The sequence below is a fragment of the Lathamus discolor genome, chromosome 14 (genome assembly GCF_037157495.1).
Source record: "Lathamus discolor isolate bLatDis1 chromosome 14, bLatDis1.hap1, whole genome shotgun sequence".
Taxonomy (NCBI): Eukaryota; Metazoa; Chordata; class Aves; order Psittaciformes; family Psittacidae; genus Lathamus; species Lathamus discolor.
The window spans coordinates 2,263,387-2,278,153 of record NC_088897.1 but is presented as its reverse complement, the minus strand read 5'-3'; the positions used below and the strand labels follow the sequence as shown (position 1 = coordinate 2,278,153).

Sequence of the window (14,767 nt, the reverse complement as noted above, 5' to 3'; positions counted from 1 at the left end):
ACAGAAAAAAATCGAATGGCATTCCTGAACCCTAAGAAACCCCTTGTGCAAGCAGGGCAAGAGCTGAAGAGCTCCTATATAGGCAGGCACACAGCTTTGAATGCTGAGCTCTCTCTGCAGGCAGGAAAGGTGTAGGAGAAAGTAGGATCCTTTTTGCAGATTGTTTTGCTTTTGTTCATATGCTGTCTCGGTTGCGACTTCAAATAAAGGCTTTAGTTTTTCTCCTAAATCCCAATGATTGACTGTCTATAAACATGCTGACAGTCTCAAAAATAATGAGGAGAAATGTGCTCACTCTGCGTGTGTGTGTTATGTCCAACAGAAAGAAGTTAATGTTGTGTTTAAGCAGCTGGGCTACTGTCTTACCAGGGTTCCCTTCTTTGGTCTTCCCCAGCCTTCCTATGGGATCTCTTCCTTCAGTTTAAGGTAGCGTAAAATTAAGAATCCTTCCGGGCATTGTCTTGAAGTGGGATTAATTTCTAAAATCTAAACTATTTCAACCTCTGCAGGAGAGCAAGTGTGAATCTCTTTCCTCTTCCTTTCTCTGTGGGTGCAGTTGGATTATAACCCTCCCCTGCCTCTGCATTGTAAGTCATGTCTGTCCAGAGCAGCACATCCCCGGGGCTGTGTAACACCAAATGCAGCCAGAGCTGCTGCAGGAAAAGCACCAGAAGTGCAAGGGCTTATTTTACTGCACCACTTTTGATGATGCCTTTGGTTTTGGAACTGCAGAGGTAATGGCAAGAGTTTTATCCTTGGCACAAGTCAAGGTGCAGACCTAGAGTTGTGGGTCAGTTCTGATGGAAGAAGAATGGAACTGTTTTCCTACTGATGGGATGTTGAGCAGAGGGCCGCTGCTAGCTTGTGTTGATCATGTGAAACGCAGAGTGAAGTTCTTGCATCAGTTGGGAATTTTGTGGAATTTGCCTCCGTTTGACAGGGTTTCCAGATGGAAAGGAGCAACTGTCTGTTTCTGTACAGTGCCATTTTCATTTACTTTAAGTGGTTTGAGTTTGGGGCAGGGGGTCTGCTGCTTTGCTTTCAGGGGCATGAAGACAGATGTTATTTCACCGGGCTATTGGAAGCTTTTTCTCATCCTGCAGTTCTGTTGTAGGTGGACATCTTTTGAACAAAGGCAAATTCCATTGGAAGTGTTGTAAAGTTAGGTGCATTTTCAGTTATTTTAATGAATCCTTATTTTTCTAGCACAGTAGGTTAGAAATGTGTTAAAGCTAGTGGTAAAGTAATTTATGAAGGGCAAATGGAGTTCGAAAGGTTCAAATATACAAGTTCAGTTCCAGCATCATTTGGATCTTCACACCTCAGTGTCCCAATAGAGAAATTGGATACTGAGTTTTTACAGGTTTTACTGTAAAAACTGAGCCCTCCAGAACTTCAGAACTAATGGATTTTGCAGAAATGATTTGACTAGCCTGGATGTCCATTAGCTGTTTTGCTTTTCTGTCTTTGCTGGAAACCTAAATGGCTTTTACTTGCACTTTTTTTACTAGTTATATGTTTGAAAGAGATGTCTTTTGTATTACAGTAGCCGGTAGGAAAAAAGGGATGTACTCAGAAATTGTCAGAGCATTTAATCATAGTCTGTCCTAACTAGAATTTAAACTGTGTGTTGTCAAGAAAGTTTCCATCTGTAGCATACCAATCCCAAGCTGACTACATGCAGTTTTAATCTTCTGACTCTTGAATTCCTTCTTTTTCGTGTGGCTTTGGTGGTGTTAAAATTTAATCCTCAGTAGTTACATTGTATTAAGTCTATATTTCTCTCCTTTCCTTGCATGCCCTACTTTATTACTGACAATGGATTCTGAAATACCCTGAAAATCTGTGGTTTCTAATATGGGGATGGTTGATAAAATGCCTTTCTACCAAATGGGTAGTTTAAGAAAGTTTCCTCTCTTATTTGTTGAGCTTTTAGATACTTAGCAAAATTCAATACCTTGTAATACACTATTCCTATTAGAGGGGCATGGTTTTGATGGGAAGCTCTCAAAAGTATCTTACTGATTTAAAAGACTTTTGTGTGCAGTTCATCATGTATTACTCATACTGGTTTTATCTATTGTCATGAATTCTCTCTCATCATGAATGAGAGTTAATTTTGTACGCTAATATTAAAAGCAATTTCTATATTGCAAATGGAACAGAATAAGAAAACAATAGAAAAACCGATAGATTTTCAGGTATATGTGACAATTCTGGAAGTTTTACACATGGAAAAACTGGCTGCCATAACAGCAGAGGAATGGTGAAACCACTTACATTTTGAAAGAGGAGGGGGATAGCATGGGTGTGTTTCCCCACATCAAACAGCACTTACGAGGAAGGTAGTGTTGAAGCTGGTATGGTTCACCACAAAAGGGTTTATTCTGTGGTGGAAAATCTAATCTTTCCGAGACCGCTTCTCTTGGGTATCAGTCTGAAGTCTGCTTCATATTGGGAGATTGGCATGAAATCCACAGCACTTAAGAGGATAGAGGCCTTTGTCTCCAAACTGTACATTTTTTTTGGAACTATAAAGGCAGTGGAACAAGAAATGGTTTTAAGAATATAATGTTAAGATCCAACCTTGTAATCCTTTCTCAAGTAAAAATGTAGATCAATTTTATTGATTCATCTCTTTTTTTCCGTGTGTTTTAGAAGATTCACTTAAAAAAAGGAAACCTATTATATTTAACTAATGATCAAAGAATTAAAAAAAGATTAATTAGAAGGACCTACTCCAATTAGCCAGAATGACATCTTCTTCTGGGTCCTTTGTAGGCACTATTTGATTCTGGGAGAAGCATCAGAGACTTTAGAACTCTTGTGCTTGCTCAGTACTATGCGGTATCTGAAGCCCTTCTGTCCTTCCTTCAAATGTTGTAGAAGGATGGATAATCAATAAAAGCAAAGCATGGGAACAAAACAGGGCAGGGTTAGAAAGGGAAGGAACTGGGTGAGAGCAAAAGAGGTGATGCAGGGAGCTGCTGGGTGGGGGATGGCTCTGTGAGTAGTAGCTCTGTGTTCAGTTTTCAGTTTACAGGCAATGGGACAGAAGAAACAAAGTGAAGAGAAGGAGGAGGAGTTGAAAGGAATGAAAAGACGAGATTTATTCAGTAAGTAAATTAGAAATTATATCAGATAACTAGACAAAAACAAGAGCAGATCCCTGACTAATGTAAGTTGTTCTGGCACCACTGACTTCAAATCAGTCTACACCAACTCATGACCTGGACAGACTGGCTGAGTTGAGACCAGAGACTAATTTTTTAATCCGGACTTCCTTGCTTTGTGTACTTAAATCTGACGTTTTCAAACATGGTAACTTAATATGCAACAAAAATAGAATTGGCATAGGTACTCACAAGGAGAGGAGTGGTAAAAAAGATTGGATGTCTGGTGCTCAGTGATCTTTGATGTCAGAGGATCACAGCTGTTAGTTTATAAGTTATAATGAACATGGCTACTTTTATCTTGAGCGAACTACATATTCTGGCTCATGAATATTGACATGATTGAAGTGAGATGACATAGATTTTAATCAGTTGAGGTTCTGGCTCAGTATGTGCAGTTCTCATTTGCTTTGTTCTACCTTAACGTATTAGATTTCTTGCAACAATATTAATGATTTAGGGAAAAATACCTGTATTTGGAGAATATTTGAATACTTTGATATCTGTCTGTCTCTCCAACCGAACTGCCCAGTGCAGGCAGCCGCACTCTCTGCTTTCTAAGAAGAACCATAGCCTCTGACACTTTAGAAGTCAACTTTCCTCCTCAGAAAAAAAGAAACACACAACTATTTTTTCTGTTTGCATTAAGCTATGGGGAAAGCAGCGCCTCCTGAATCGCCAGGCAGCTTCATGCCTGGCCCTCGTGGTTTACTGAGCTAAGGCCCCTTACCAACATACACAAAGAACTAAGAATTTTCTGTTTCCTAAATGACTCATTTTGATGGTCAGTTTGTTGGCCAAACGCTGATACACTTCCATTCAGATGTAAAACGTAGAGCAAATGATGTGCAGCGTATTGCTGTGGGATGCATTTTTGTGTCTGTGGAGCAGTGTAATGCTTTGGCCATCCCTCCTCCATTTCTGTTAAGGCACCTCCTGAAGTCAAGCTAAAGCTGCTTTTAAAATGAGCCAGCATCACTTGGATATGGGTGAGGTGCAGCAATTTGGGAATTGCTCCCAGCTGGTGGAGAAATGATTTCCAAGCAAGCTGGGTGGCTCTTTAACTGCTCTTCCCAGCAGAAATAAGCTAAAATACATCGAAACTGTTGCTTTGACAAATAAGCTAATGAGCCACTCAAGTTGCTTTATGTATTGAATGTAGCTGCCTGACAGTTATTATTATTTTCTAATTATATTAAGTTATAAATTATTAACAAGTGTTTAATTTTAGTCCAAACAGATCCAACAAAAGGGATTTGTCCAGTTATGAATTGCAGCAAAATACAAAAGGGTTGAGCTTTTAGTATATGCAAACTTGGAGACCCTGGTTATTTCTCCCTCTTTCAACAGCCAGTCATGAAACTTTCTTGACCTTTTCACCTTTAAACTTTATTTGAACTTGGAATGAAGACTTGTGAATTGTGGAGAGGGGAAGAGGAAAAAGAGCAGGGGTGGGGGCTGGAGGAGGGAGAAGGTCTGATTATATGTTACCGTAACAGTAATACTAGCAAAATAATCCTCCTCTTGTGCATGAGTGTCTGCTACTGCAAGCTTCAGGGTAATAAGCTCACATGACATGCCTAGAGGCTAATGCTGGCCTATGCTTTTTCTCTTTTTTTTCCTTGTACATATTTAAACAAAGGCTGATTATCCAAACAAGAACTTGGACTGCTTCAACTGGACCAGTTAAATTATAGTTAGTAAAACTTGGCACCTTCAGAGCTTGGAATGTTACAATTACAGCTGGATCCTCATTTGTTAGGCAGCCTCACAAAACAAGAAAAGTGGAGATTTTTATCTTTATAGGACACAGTTTAACTCTTTGAATACAGAGGACTAAGTGCCAAATGTTATAGTTAGTGCTTAGACATACTATTCCAAGCCAATAAATGTGATTAAACAGTCGTATTCATGCTCTATAGGACACAGAGCAAAGGGAGCTGCTTTGCCAGCGCTCAGACGGATGCTGTGGCACTTGTAGTGGACATTCATTGCCCTCCAGGGTTTCTCTTGAGATAAGGAACAAGAAGACAACAAGCAATTTGTTGTTTGATCTCACTTATCTTGTGCTGCCCTTTTGACAGTACCACTGTGGTTTTATTTTAATTTCTCTTCTTCCTGTATTTCCTGTTGCTATGAAGAAAGCTTGTGTCTGTGTGGGATCTAGATGGTCCCTGGAGCTGGGTCTGATTTGCACCTCTAGGATGAACTGGAAAACTGTCTTCAATGCTGGCTTCAAATTATGAGCAAATTTTTCGCTCTAACCCGCCAAGGCCACCAGCATTGGCTCTCCCCGTCACCGTCCTCGTGGGGCTGCTCTGGGCTGGGTAGGTTGTAGAGGATGTGCAGTTAATTTCGTTTTAACATACTGCTGTTGACCGTTCCAGGCTCGTTTTCCCTTCTCTGGTCCTACAGAGAATTGGCTTTGAGTAGTCACTTGCAAAGCCAAACTTTGGCTTTCTTGGTTATGTAATACATAGCTCTGGTTGCCAATCAGAAAATGAAAGTTCTCTTCCTAAAATTAAACAGAAGAGGCCTTATCATTAGCTTAGAACAAATCAATGCCTTTGCATTAATTCACATGGAGCAGGGCCAATTTACAGCTCTCCCTGATCTACCTTGGGGTTGGGGGTGGGGGGGTGTCCGTAGGTTTATCTCAGCTTCTTTTTTAAGCAAGTGTTTATTGCTTCCATTTTCTGAAAGCCTTACTGAATTATAATGGTTGAAACATAAGCAGTCAAGAATCGGTTGCCCAGGGAGGTTGTGAGTGCTCCGTCCCTGGCGGTGTTCAAGGCCAGGTTGGATGAAGCCTTGTGTGGGGTGGTTTAGTGTGAGGTGTCCCTGTCCATGGCAGGGGGGTTGGAACTGGATGATCTTGAGGTCCTTTCCAACCCGAACTGTTCTATGATTCTATGATCCAGAATGTCTGCAGAAGCCCACCAGCTAGATAATGTTTACCAGCCTATACCAGGAGTTTTGTCTTCTTTGCAGAGTGTAAAAGCAAGGTTTCATTAAAGTGTGAAAAACTTTGTTTCCTTTATTGTGATAGTTTCACCATGTTTCAGTGTACTTCCGTCTCAGGAGTGATAACTAGTTTGGATGACATGTAATTCTGCCATCAAGATACCATGGGAGTTACGAGAGCAAGCAGTAGGTAGTTTTGAATGGAAAGACATTTAGTTTTCTTGCATTGAAAACTGAGAAGTTAAAGATTCTTAATCAAGATAAACTTGCAGATTCATAAGGTGCAGCTTAGGCTGGGAGGAATGATACCAACTGGAAATAAGAAAGACCTAAGGAAAAATGGTGAGTTAATGTTTACTCTTTTATTACTGCTTTAATCGAGTGACTTTACAACATGACCTTTTAAATTGTGGCTGGTTTAAAAAGGCGTATTTGTGTGCCGCAGGCCCATAGAAAATGCTGGTGGGTGCAGAGCCTGTCTGCTCCTGAGCTCTAGGCTGGGCCAGCTCCATGCTCAGGACAGAGCCCAACACAAGGGCTCTATAGTCAAACACTCCAAGTTTTCCATGCTTGTAGCTCAAGAGAGAGCTCTCTCTGTCCCCAGGACTTGGGGCAGCAGCCACTTTCCGTAAAACTCTTGGGTTTTTTTGTTGGAGACTGTTGAGCCTACAGGAGGTAATGCTGCAGGAGGAGGAACCAAAACCTGGATTCTGAGGCAGATGTTTGCACCTTGTCTTCTTTGAATGTTACCTGCTGTGTGTTTGGGAGGCAATCAAGGGTTTCTTTTTCTGTGGGAAGGAGCCTGATTCTTGCTCTTTGCTCCCCCTGTCATCTGCTTTTAACCACACCATTGAGAAGTGGGGATGCCCCAATTAGTCTTCTGCATGACAATATTTAATTTCAAGCAACAATATGTGGCTTCTGGCCAGAAGCAATCCTTTATTTATTACATCTGCTATCCTTGCTCTTTTTCTGTATTGAATAGATTCACCTCATGCCATAGTGAGATGATTGAAATAGTGCTTTGCTGATTTAAGGGACCCAGGTTTACAACCTAGATACAAATGTCTGAAGTACCTGGAATACGCATCAAGAAAATATCCTTGGTAGTAAAATGGAAAAGAAAGGTTAGCTGATCCACTAGGTATTGCAGATGAGATGATCACGTAGCTGTTGACAGAGGGAATCTAAAATTTCAGAACCTGTCTTCAGACAGTCTGAATGTATTTTCAGCTGCCAAGAAGAAGTCAGCAGGAATGATCCATGGATAAATGAGAGCAGCATGCAGCATCTGCAGGAGACAGTTTCAGTACAGCAGCCTTGCTTTTCAACTGGTTTCTAAAACACTAATTAAGAAACAGTCTTGGATCAGACTGTAGGTAGTCAATACTGTATTCAGAAATTAGTCCCTGTTGTAATGTTTCTCATCTGTGGTCTTGTCTAATTCGTCTTGTCTTTTTCCCTCCTCCTCTGCTCAGTAGATTTTATTCCTGGATGAGCAAGGGAGTGAAGGAGAGGAAGCAGGGCAGGAGTTAGTTACCATTGCAGAGGTCTTTCAGAACTGTAATTCCCACCCTCTTCCTTTTTGTTTCTTGCATCATGAATTTATGGTGAATTAATATTAACTTTAACCTTAAAACAATTCTGATTAAATCACAGAGCAAGTAAAGAAGCAAGTTCATGGTGTAAGAGTCAAAGTGAGAAGAGGTCCTCAGTAAAGTTTCATCAGACAGAGCTACGCTTGGGAAGAGTAATTCTCGTAGAGCATGAGTCGTATGCACCATTACAAAAAGGAGACGCTGCCCCTCAATCTAACCTGATGTACTGTAGCTTCTGCAGGAGACCAGGAGACAACCTCCATGTTACAGACACTCTCGGGCTGTTTCCTGTAGAGGATGTTTTAAATCATCAGCCGTGGAAGTGAAAAGAGACAACTTTTCACAAAAATGACCACTATTTAAGAAAAAAGAAAGAATTGATTTTGAACTATTTTGTTGCTGAAGCTATTGCTGCAAAAGCCACTTCTGATGCTCCGGATGCATTATAACAGAGTTATTTTCAATTTATTTAATTGTAATTAATATTATGTATTATCAAATAGTTTCCTTAAAAGAACCACTTGAAAAGTTGCCTTTTGATCTGTATTTTGATTTTTCAGGAATGGTTGGAGCACACACACCAATAGCTGTAACCCTTCTGAGGCTAACAGAGGTGCAAGTGGTTCGGGGTTTGTTTAAATCAGATTTCTCAGTACATTCAGACTCTTGGGTGAATGGAACAGCAGCCAAGTCTGTTGGTTCTTGTGGGCTCTTTGTTGGTTTAAGTTTAATTAAAGAAGCTTTTGCTTAAAAAGAAGGGGGGGGGGGACGGGACACACATTCCATTTAAATGTAGGTATCTATGATAACAACCCTGTAATTTATCTTTTTCTCTCACAAATTGTGTTTGGAATAGAGGTTTACATAGATGGCCATAGCCGAAAATAATATGGAAATTCTATTTATGCCCCAAGTTAAGAATTCCCATCACTGGCAAATCTTAATTTACTTCTTCATCTGATTTCTGATGGGAAAAATCTAATTGCTTTTGTACTGGAAATAAAGTTGATTGAACTCGGAATTTTTCCAGTGGCTCAAAAGGTTATTTCCCAAGCAGTGCTCTGTTACAAACTGCAGTGGATTTTAGTTTATCTGCTTCCTTCAGCAGATAAATGTTCAACATGAATATGCGTAGGGAAAGATAGCCTCCTCGTATTACTGTGTTAGCCATACTGATAGGCAGAACGTTATTTGACCTCCAGAATTTCACGTGAAATCTCTTAGACACGATGGCAGTAACACCCTAGAGATGGAACTGTGATACAGCAATCAGCTAAATATAATTTCTGTGGTTTTCTTTGTTTCATATCGAGCTCTGTAATTTCTTTCTAGACCAAAACGCTTGATGACTTTCGCTGCCTATAGGAACTGTTCAATCAGTATTAACATGCAACTTGTCAGGAGCACATTCTTAGACATACTTACTCCTATTTCCCTAGGCTTTGAATCGAAAATGCCAGTCATGAAAAATGGGAGTTTATTTGTAGGGCTTAGTTTTCTAAAGAATGACAGAATTTCTATTTGGTTTGGGAAGCTAAAGATAGAAAATTAAATGTTCTTTGTCTTTTTATTTCATAGGATCATGTAATTTACATTTGTTCCTTGTAGTAATTTCATTTGACCTGAGCAGTACCTGTTGGTGAAAGGAGAGGTGATCATAGGCCAGCAGCTTCAGCATTCAACACAGTTTGCCTTGACAAACCTATTTAAGATGATCAGTGAAAACTGGGTTTTCTTGTGAGGTGTCCAACTCTTTCTCGTTTGGGCAAATTTGGAGCTGTTTGGGGACTTGTGCTGCAGGAGGAAAGTTTTGTTTTCCGTAGCAATCCCAAGGAGAAATGTTCAAAGTAAGGGTGGTGTTCTTTATACTGTCATCAAACTTTCCAAACCTCAGAGGTTTACACCAAAAGCAGCATTTGAAAGCTTTGGTAAGTTTGCCTTTTACCAGGACCCTTTCACAGAACTCATTTTCCCATCACTTTGGCAAATTCCATTCAGTTATGTCAACCAGCATGGATGGATCTGCCCCCAGAAGTGATGGCTGGTGCTGCATTTTGTAGACATCATGTTGCTGAAAATGAGTCAAAACAACACAAATGGCTACGGTTGGGTTTGCTTTACCTATGTTGGAATTACTTACTTGGTGGAATTACTTAACTCAAGAAACCAGTTGGGTTTGTAATTACAGCAACATTTTTGTCTGCCAAGTTACTTTCAATATAGCAGGTTTAAACTGATCCAATTAGTAGTGAAATTGGTGTAATTAAGCTAGCTGTTAATGAAACACGTGCACGCACTCTGCCTTTCACTCAGTGTGTTGGGGTGGGGGGGGTTAATTATCCTTGTTACAGAAAGCAAATTTCTCTCCATGTAATCTGTATTTAAAGCCTTTGTGATGACTCTCTTGTCAGGTAATGGGGGTGGAATATGATCTTGAGGGTAACTTGCCTAATTCTCGGGGGCTTGGACTTCTTGTGGCCTGAGGTCCTGGTGTTCAGTTGCACTTCGGAAGATACACCTCCAACAAGGGATGACTGTTGCCATCGTAGTGCCAAGAGATTAATCGGCAGATGGAATGAATCAGCTATTTGTAATAGCAGGAGCCGTGGTAAACACTTGACAGGGTTCCCCATGGTGTGGCTTATTTGGTATAGAATCATGGAATAGTTAGGGTTGGAAAGGACCTCAAGATCATCCAGTTCCAACCCCCCTGCCATGGGCAGGGACACCTCACACTAAACCATCTCACCCAAGGCTTCATCCAGCCTGGCCTTGAACACTGCCAGGGATGGAGCATTCACAACCTCCCTGGGCAACCGATTCCAGTGCCTCACCACCCTAGCAGGAAAGAATTTCCTCCTTAGATGCAATCTAAACTTCACCTGTTTATGTTTTAACCCATTACCCCTTGCCCTGTCACTACAGTCACTGATGAAGAGTCCTTCCCCAGCATCCCTATAGGCCCCCTTCAGATACTGGAAGGCTGCTCTGAGGTCTCCACACAGCCTTCTCTTCTCCAGGCTGAACAGCCCCAATTTTTTTAGCAGCAAGGGTCATCTGTGACTGGCATCCTTGCAAAAGTCAAGTTAAAACTACTTCAGAGAAGGCCCAGCAGAAGCCCTTCAAGACAGGGAGGCACTCTGCAGTCTGCAGAGATGCTGCTTGAACTCCTGTGTGCAGCATTATGGAAAATCTTACTTCGCAGTTGCCTTCCCTGCAGCTGATGAATACAGGATTTCAGTGTTCCCAGTCCATTAATCTTCACAAGCACATCTGCAGGCTGAAAATATTCTTAAAAACAACATTAAAGAAATTACAAGCACAGATAATTTTGAAGATAAAAAGAACTAAAAAAGCAACAATAAACTTAGTTTGCTTCCTTATGTGAATCCCAATCCAACGTGAGAGAGGGACTTTGCCATTTAAAATAGTTTAATTGCCTAAGAGGAAAGCTTTGAAAAGCGGTTGTTCCTCAAGCGTTCTGAATGCAGTTCCCACTGTGGAATATCCTGGCCTGCACTGTATCAAGTAGTAATATCTTGCAAGTCAGAAGGATATTAGAGAGGTGTTAGAGACAACACAGGAGTTAGTTAATGTTGGGGGGTTGAGAAAGTTAATTATGTTGAAAAGAAACTAATGGTGAAGGTGTGTAGGAACCAAATCGTAGGAAAGCAGGCTTTGGTATTTGAAGGAGTGTATAGCTAAACTGGGTAGCTGGAGCCATTCTTTCTAGCACATTTGTTGATACAAATGCGATAACAGTGATGTCCAGATGACTGATATTTCCTGAAATAGAGTATTTTTAAAGGTTCCCTTTATCTTTTGAAACTGCAACGTAATGAGCAACAAAACCCGTGCTCAGTTTTATGACCCTGGATTTCTGTTTATTTTATCAAGTACTTTCCTAGTAAGAAGATACCCAGAAAGCATGCCAGGTAACTTTGTGATCGCCTTCCCGTTTATCCCAGAAGTACTTAAAGACCTTATTGTACAAGGCAGCATCTGCTTCAAGGGAAGGCGAGTCAGTGCAATTAAACCTCCTTGTAGACTCTCCTCCCCACTTCCAGCAGGGAATTGCATTGTGAGGAAACTCTGGGCTTTCAGCTAAGGCAGGCTCTTACCACGAACCCACCTTCTCCCAGTGCCTTTTGAGTTGAGATGCTGCCAGGCACCTTCTGCCAGCTCTGGCAGCCGCGGTGGGACAGGGGCAGCCGTAACATCTCCAGTGGCCGCTGAGGGTTTCGCCAGCGCGGCTTTGCTCCCAGTTCCTGTATCCCTCCCCAAGCCAAGTGTTCCCAGCCACAACAAGAACGAGGCACCAAGAGCAAACAGAGCAGGGAAGGGACAGAAGTTTGGGAATTCGGGTTAGCCCTGATTTAGATCAGATTTTTACCAAAAGTAGCTGGATTCTAAGTTCATTTAAAGAACTAATTTTCTGGGTCAGAGTGGTTTTATAGTGAAGGGATGTTGTAAAGAGTTGTTTATAATGGAGTTTATCTTAGACTGAAACCGTTTGCCAGCCTAATATCAGGAATGGTCTGAAAAAGCCTTACAGTGGTGGTAGCTTAAGGAAGGGGACCAGGGTGGGGGAGGAAACCTAATAAAAATAGCTGAGATCATTCAACAGTTATCAAGAAACAGATACTGCAGTTTTATAACAGAGAGCACTAAAAGTATATGCACTCTTAAAAGGCAATTAAAATGTATACTCCAAAACTATAAAACATTTTCTTTTCATCTGGAACATTGAGGGCAGATTACAACACATTAATAACGTTTTGTTTACAGTTCAGTTTCTGATGGCTTCCAAATGCAGTCTGTGTAGATTAACCAGAAGGAGTCCAGTTCTCTTTTAAGAGAGCTTGTAAAGGAAAGCAATGTGGTAAGATTGTTATGAAAAGCTAGTGTATTTAGGAAATAGCACTTAGCAGGGTCTCTCTGAATGGCTGCCAGGTCAGGAAGCTGAAGTGCAAGGCTTGGCCCTCGTTCAGGCCCCCCAGTCCCGGCTCCTTGACCACACAGTACGTCAGGAGCATGTCACGGCGAGCCAGGAGCTCCACCACGCCTCCACCGCTTGGCACAGGCATTTTCACATAACCCAGGGCTCCGGAGGGGAGGGAGGCACGCCGGGGCCAAGGGAACAGGCTGCTTATTAAAATAGAAATGGGTAAATAAAAGAAGCATGGGAATGGAGCGGCCGCTCGGTCCCGTTGCCACAGTTAGCAGTGCCGGCTCCGCGGGGCGAGGATGCGGAGAGAGCCCGCTGGTGGTGGAGGGATCGCACCCTCCGCTTGGGAAGCTTGTCTTCTCACCATCCCACAGGCCTTGCATGAGCTGTACCTCTCAGTAAAGCAGTCGAGGAGTATGTATGAGAACGTTGTCCCAGCAGGTTCTGTATTAAACACGCAGGGAACTGGGTGGCTCGGTGGCATGGCCGGGCTGGCAGCCCTGAGGCTGCAGGTTGCCTTGTCTTTCACAGGCTTCTGGGTGGCAGGATGTGGGAGCAGAGCATGGGCTCCCGGGTGACTTGGCCACTGGGCTTTGTGCTTGTGCAGGGCGAGGGGAGCTGTCAAGGTGCCTCGGGGTGTGGAATGGGCACTTGAAGAGGCTGCTGGGGCTGGATGGGCACCTGAGCTCTGCTCCTGCCACGTGAGTGGCTTGAGTTTATCCACGGAAAGAATTTCTTCTCAACATAATGGTATGAATCCTCATTCTCATCCTGGTGTATTCCCTCCGCATGATAACCTTGCTGCTTTTTAAATAGCAGCACTGGGGGAATGCAGCATACTTAATCGGTGCTGGTAAAGTGCAGCTTTCTCTAAGCCTTACCAGTGTAGGAACTTCCCATGCAATCTCCAGTGAAGCCTTAAATCGTGTATTGCTGGACAGGCTCTGTCTCCTCTCCCTCTCCATCTCCCTGAACTCAGCTGTCCTGGCTTTCTGAGGGACTGGCTGAGCCATAGGCACAGTTTAGTTTTGGTTTTGTCTGGTGGATCGAAGTGAGGACATCCCAGTGAGCCCAGCAATCCTGTTTGCATGCTTACGTGACCCAGGTGCTTTAGCTGAATCAGAATGGCATTTTGGTGTATATTTAGTTCAGTTCATAATACGGCTGGCGCTGCTGGCGGCTTTTCCACTGCTGTTTTGTATTGTGCTCTGTGGGCCTAGCATACAGTGGGATTCTTCGGTATCTCTCTGCAGTCAGCTCTGTAGAAACCCACCAGGAAACCCACCAGGCATTAAGTAGCATAATATGGCAGAGAATCTTCTTTATCTGGAATGCCACGGCAGTACATTCTGTATTAAATGCTAAGGGAAGATGATTGCTCTCCTGTCACTCCTTCAAGACAGAGCTGTCCTTTGACCGTGCTTTATTTGACTGTATAAATAACTGCTGTTAGTTTGTTACAGGCTGTGATCATGGCCATCGAACCACTCTCGCACCCTCAGAAATGGATCTCCTGGTTAGAAAAATCTGCTTTTCACAGCCACTAAGTTCACTTCAGACGTATTTTTACCGAGGGATGGGGGTTAAAATGCATGGTTACGTTTAACACTTGGTACACTGACACCTCCTGCCTTTCCTGGGCAGAGCGTGCAGGATTAGTAATATGTTGTACATTAGCAACTTGTACAGTTGATGGGAAAATCTAATAAATTGTCATTACTCAGAACTGAGTAATTATACACAACATTAAATGTGTGCCTGTGTGTATGTGAGAGAGGAACTTCAACTTATTATTGGGTTCAGACAGTGACTCATTAAGCCATCCTAATGCCTCGGATATGCAGCAGGAGACTCTAAATGTTAACACTTACATTCTCATCTCCATAAATGAGGATTTGAACACATAATTCCCTGAGATGAGACTATACCTCTTGATTTTTATTTCTAAATCTATGCTAAACTGGCAGATGTTAGGGAGTAGCTTTTAGCATTTTTCATTTAGGTTCTGATTAAAAGATAAGTTTTTTTTCTTAAAACCAGCAAAACTAATTATTCATGAGCGCAAAAATCATCATCCCTGGCTA

The 14,767-nt window shown here is 42.1% G+C and overlaps 1 protein-coding gene across 9 annotated transcripts in view; it reads left to right on the top strand.

The window, feature by feature from the left end:
- BCAS3 (BCAS3 microtubule associated cell migration factor) overlaps window positions 1–14,767 on the top strand; it is a 364,136-nt gene that overhangs the window by 254,704 nt on the left and 94,665 nt on the right. The window contains exon 24 of one of the 9 annotated variants that reach the window (XM_065694914.1): window positions 7,797–8,471. The exons of the other annotated variants lie outside the window; for them this stretch is intronic. Coding sequence (XP_065550986.1) covers window positions 7,797–7,855 — 59 coding nt within the window. The 3' untranslated portion in view covers window positions 7,856–8,471. Of the gene's footprint in view, window positions 1–7,796; window positions 8,472–14,767 lie in introns of those variants that run through there. 9 annotated transcript variants of the gene reach the window in all.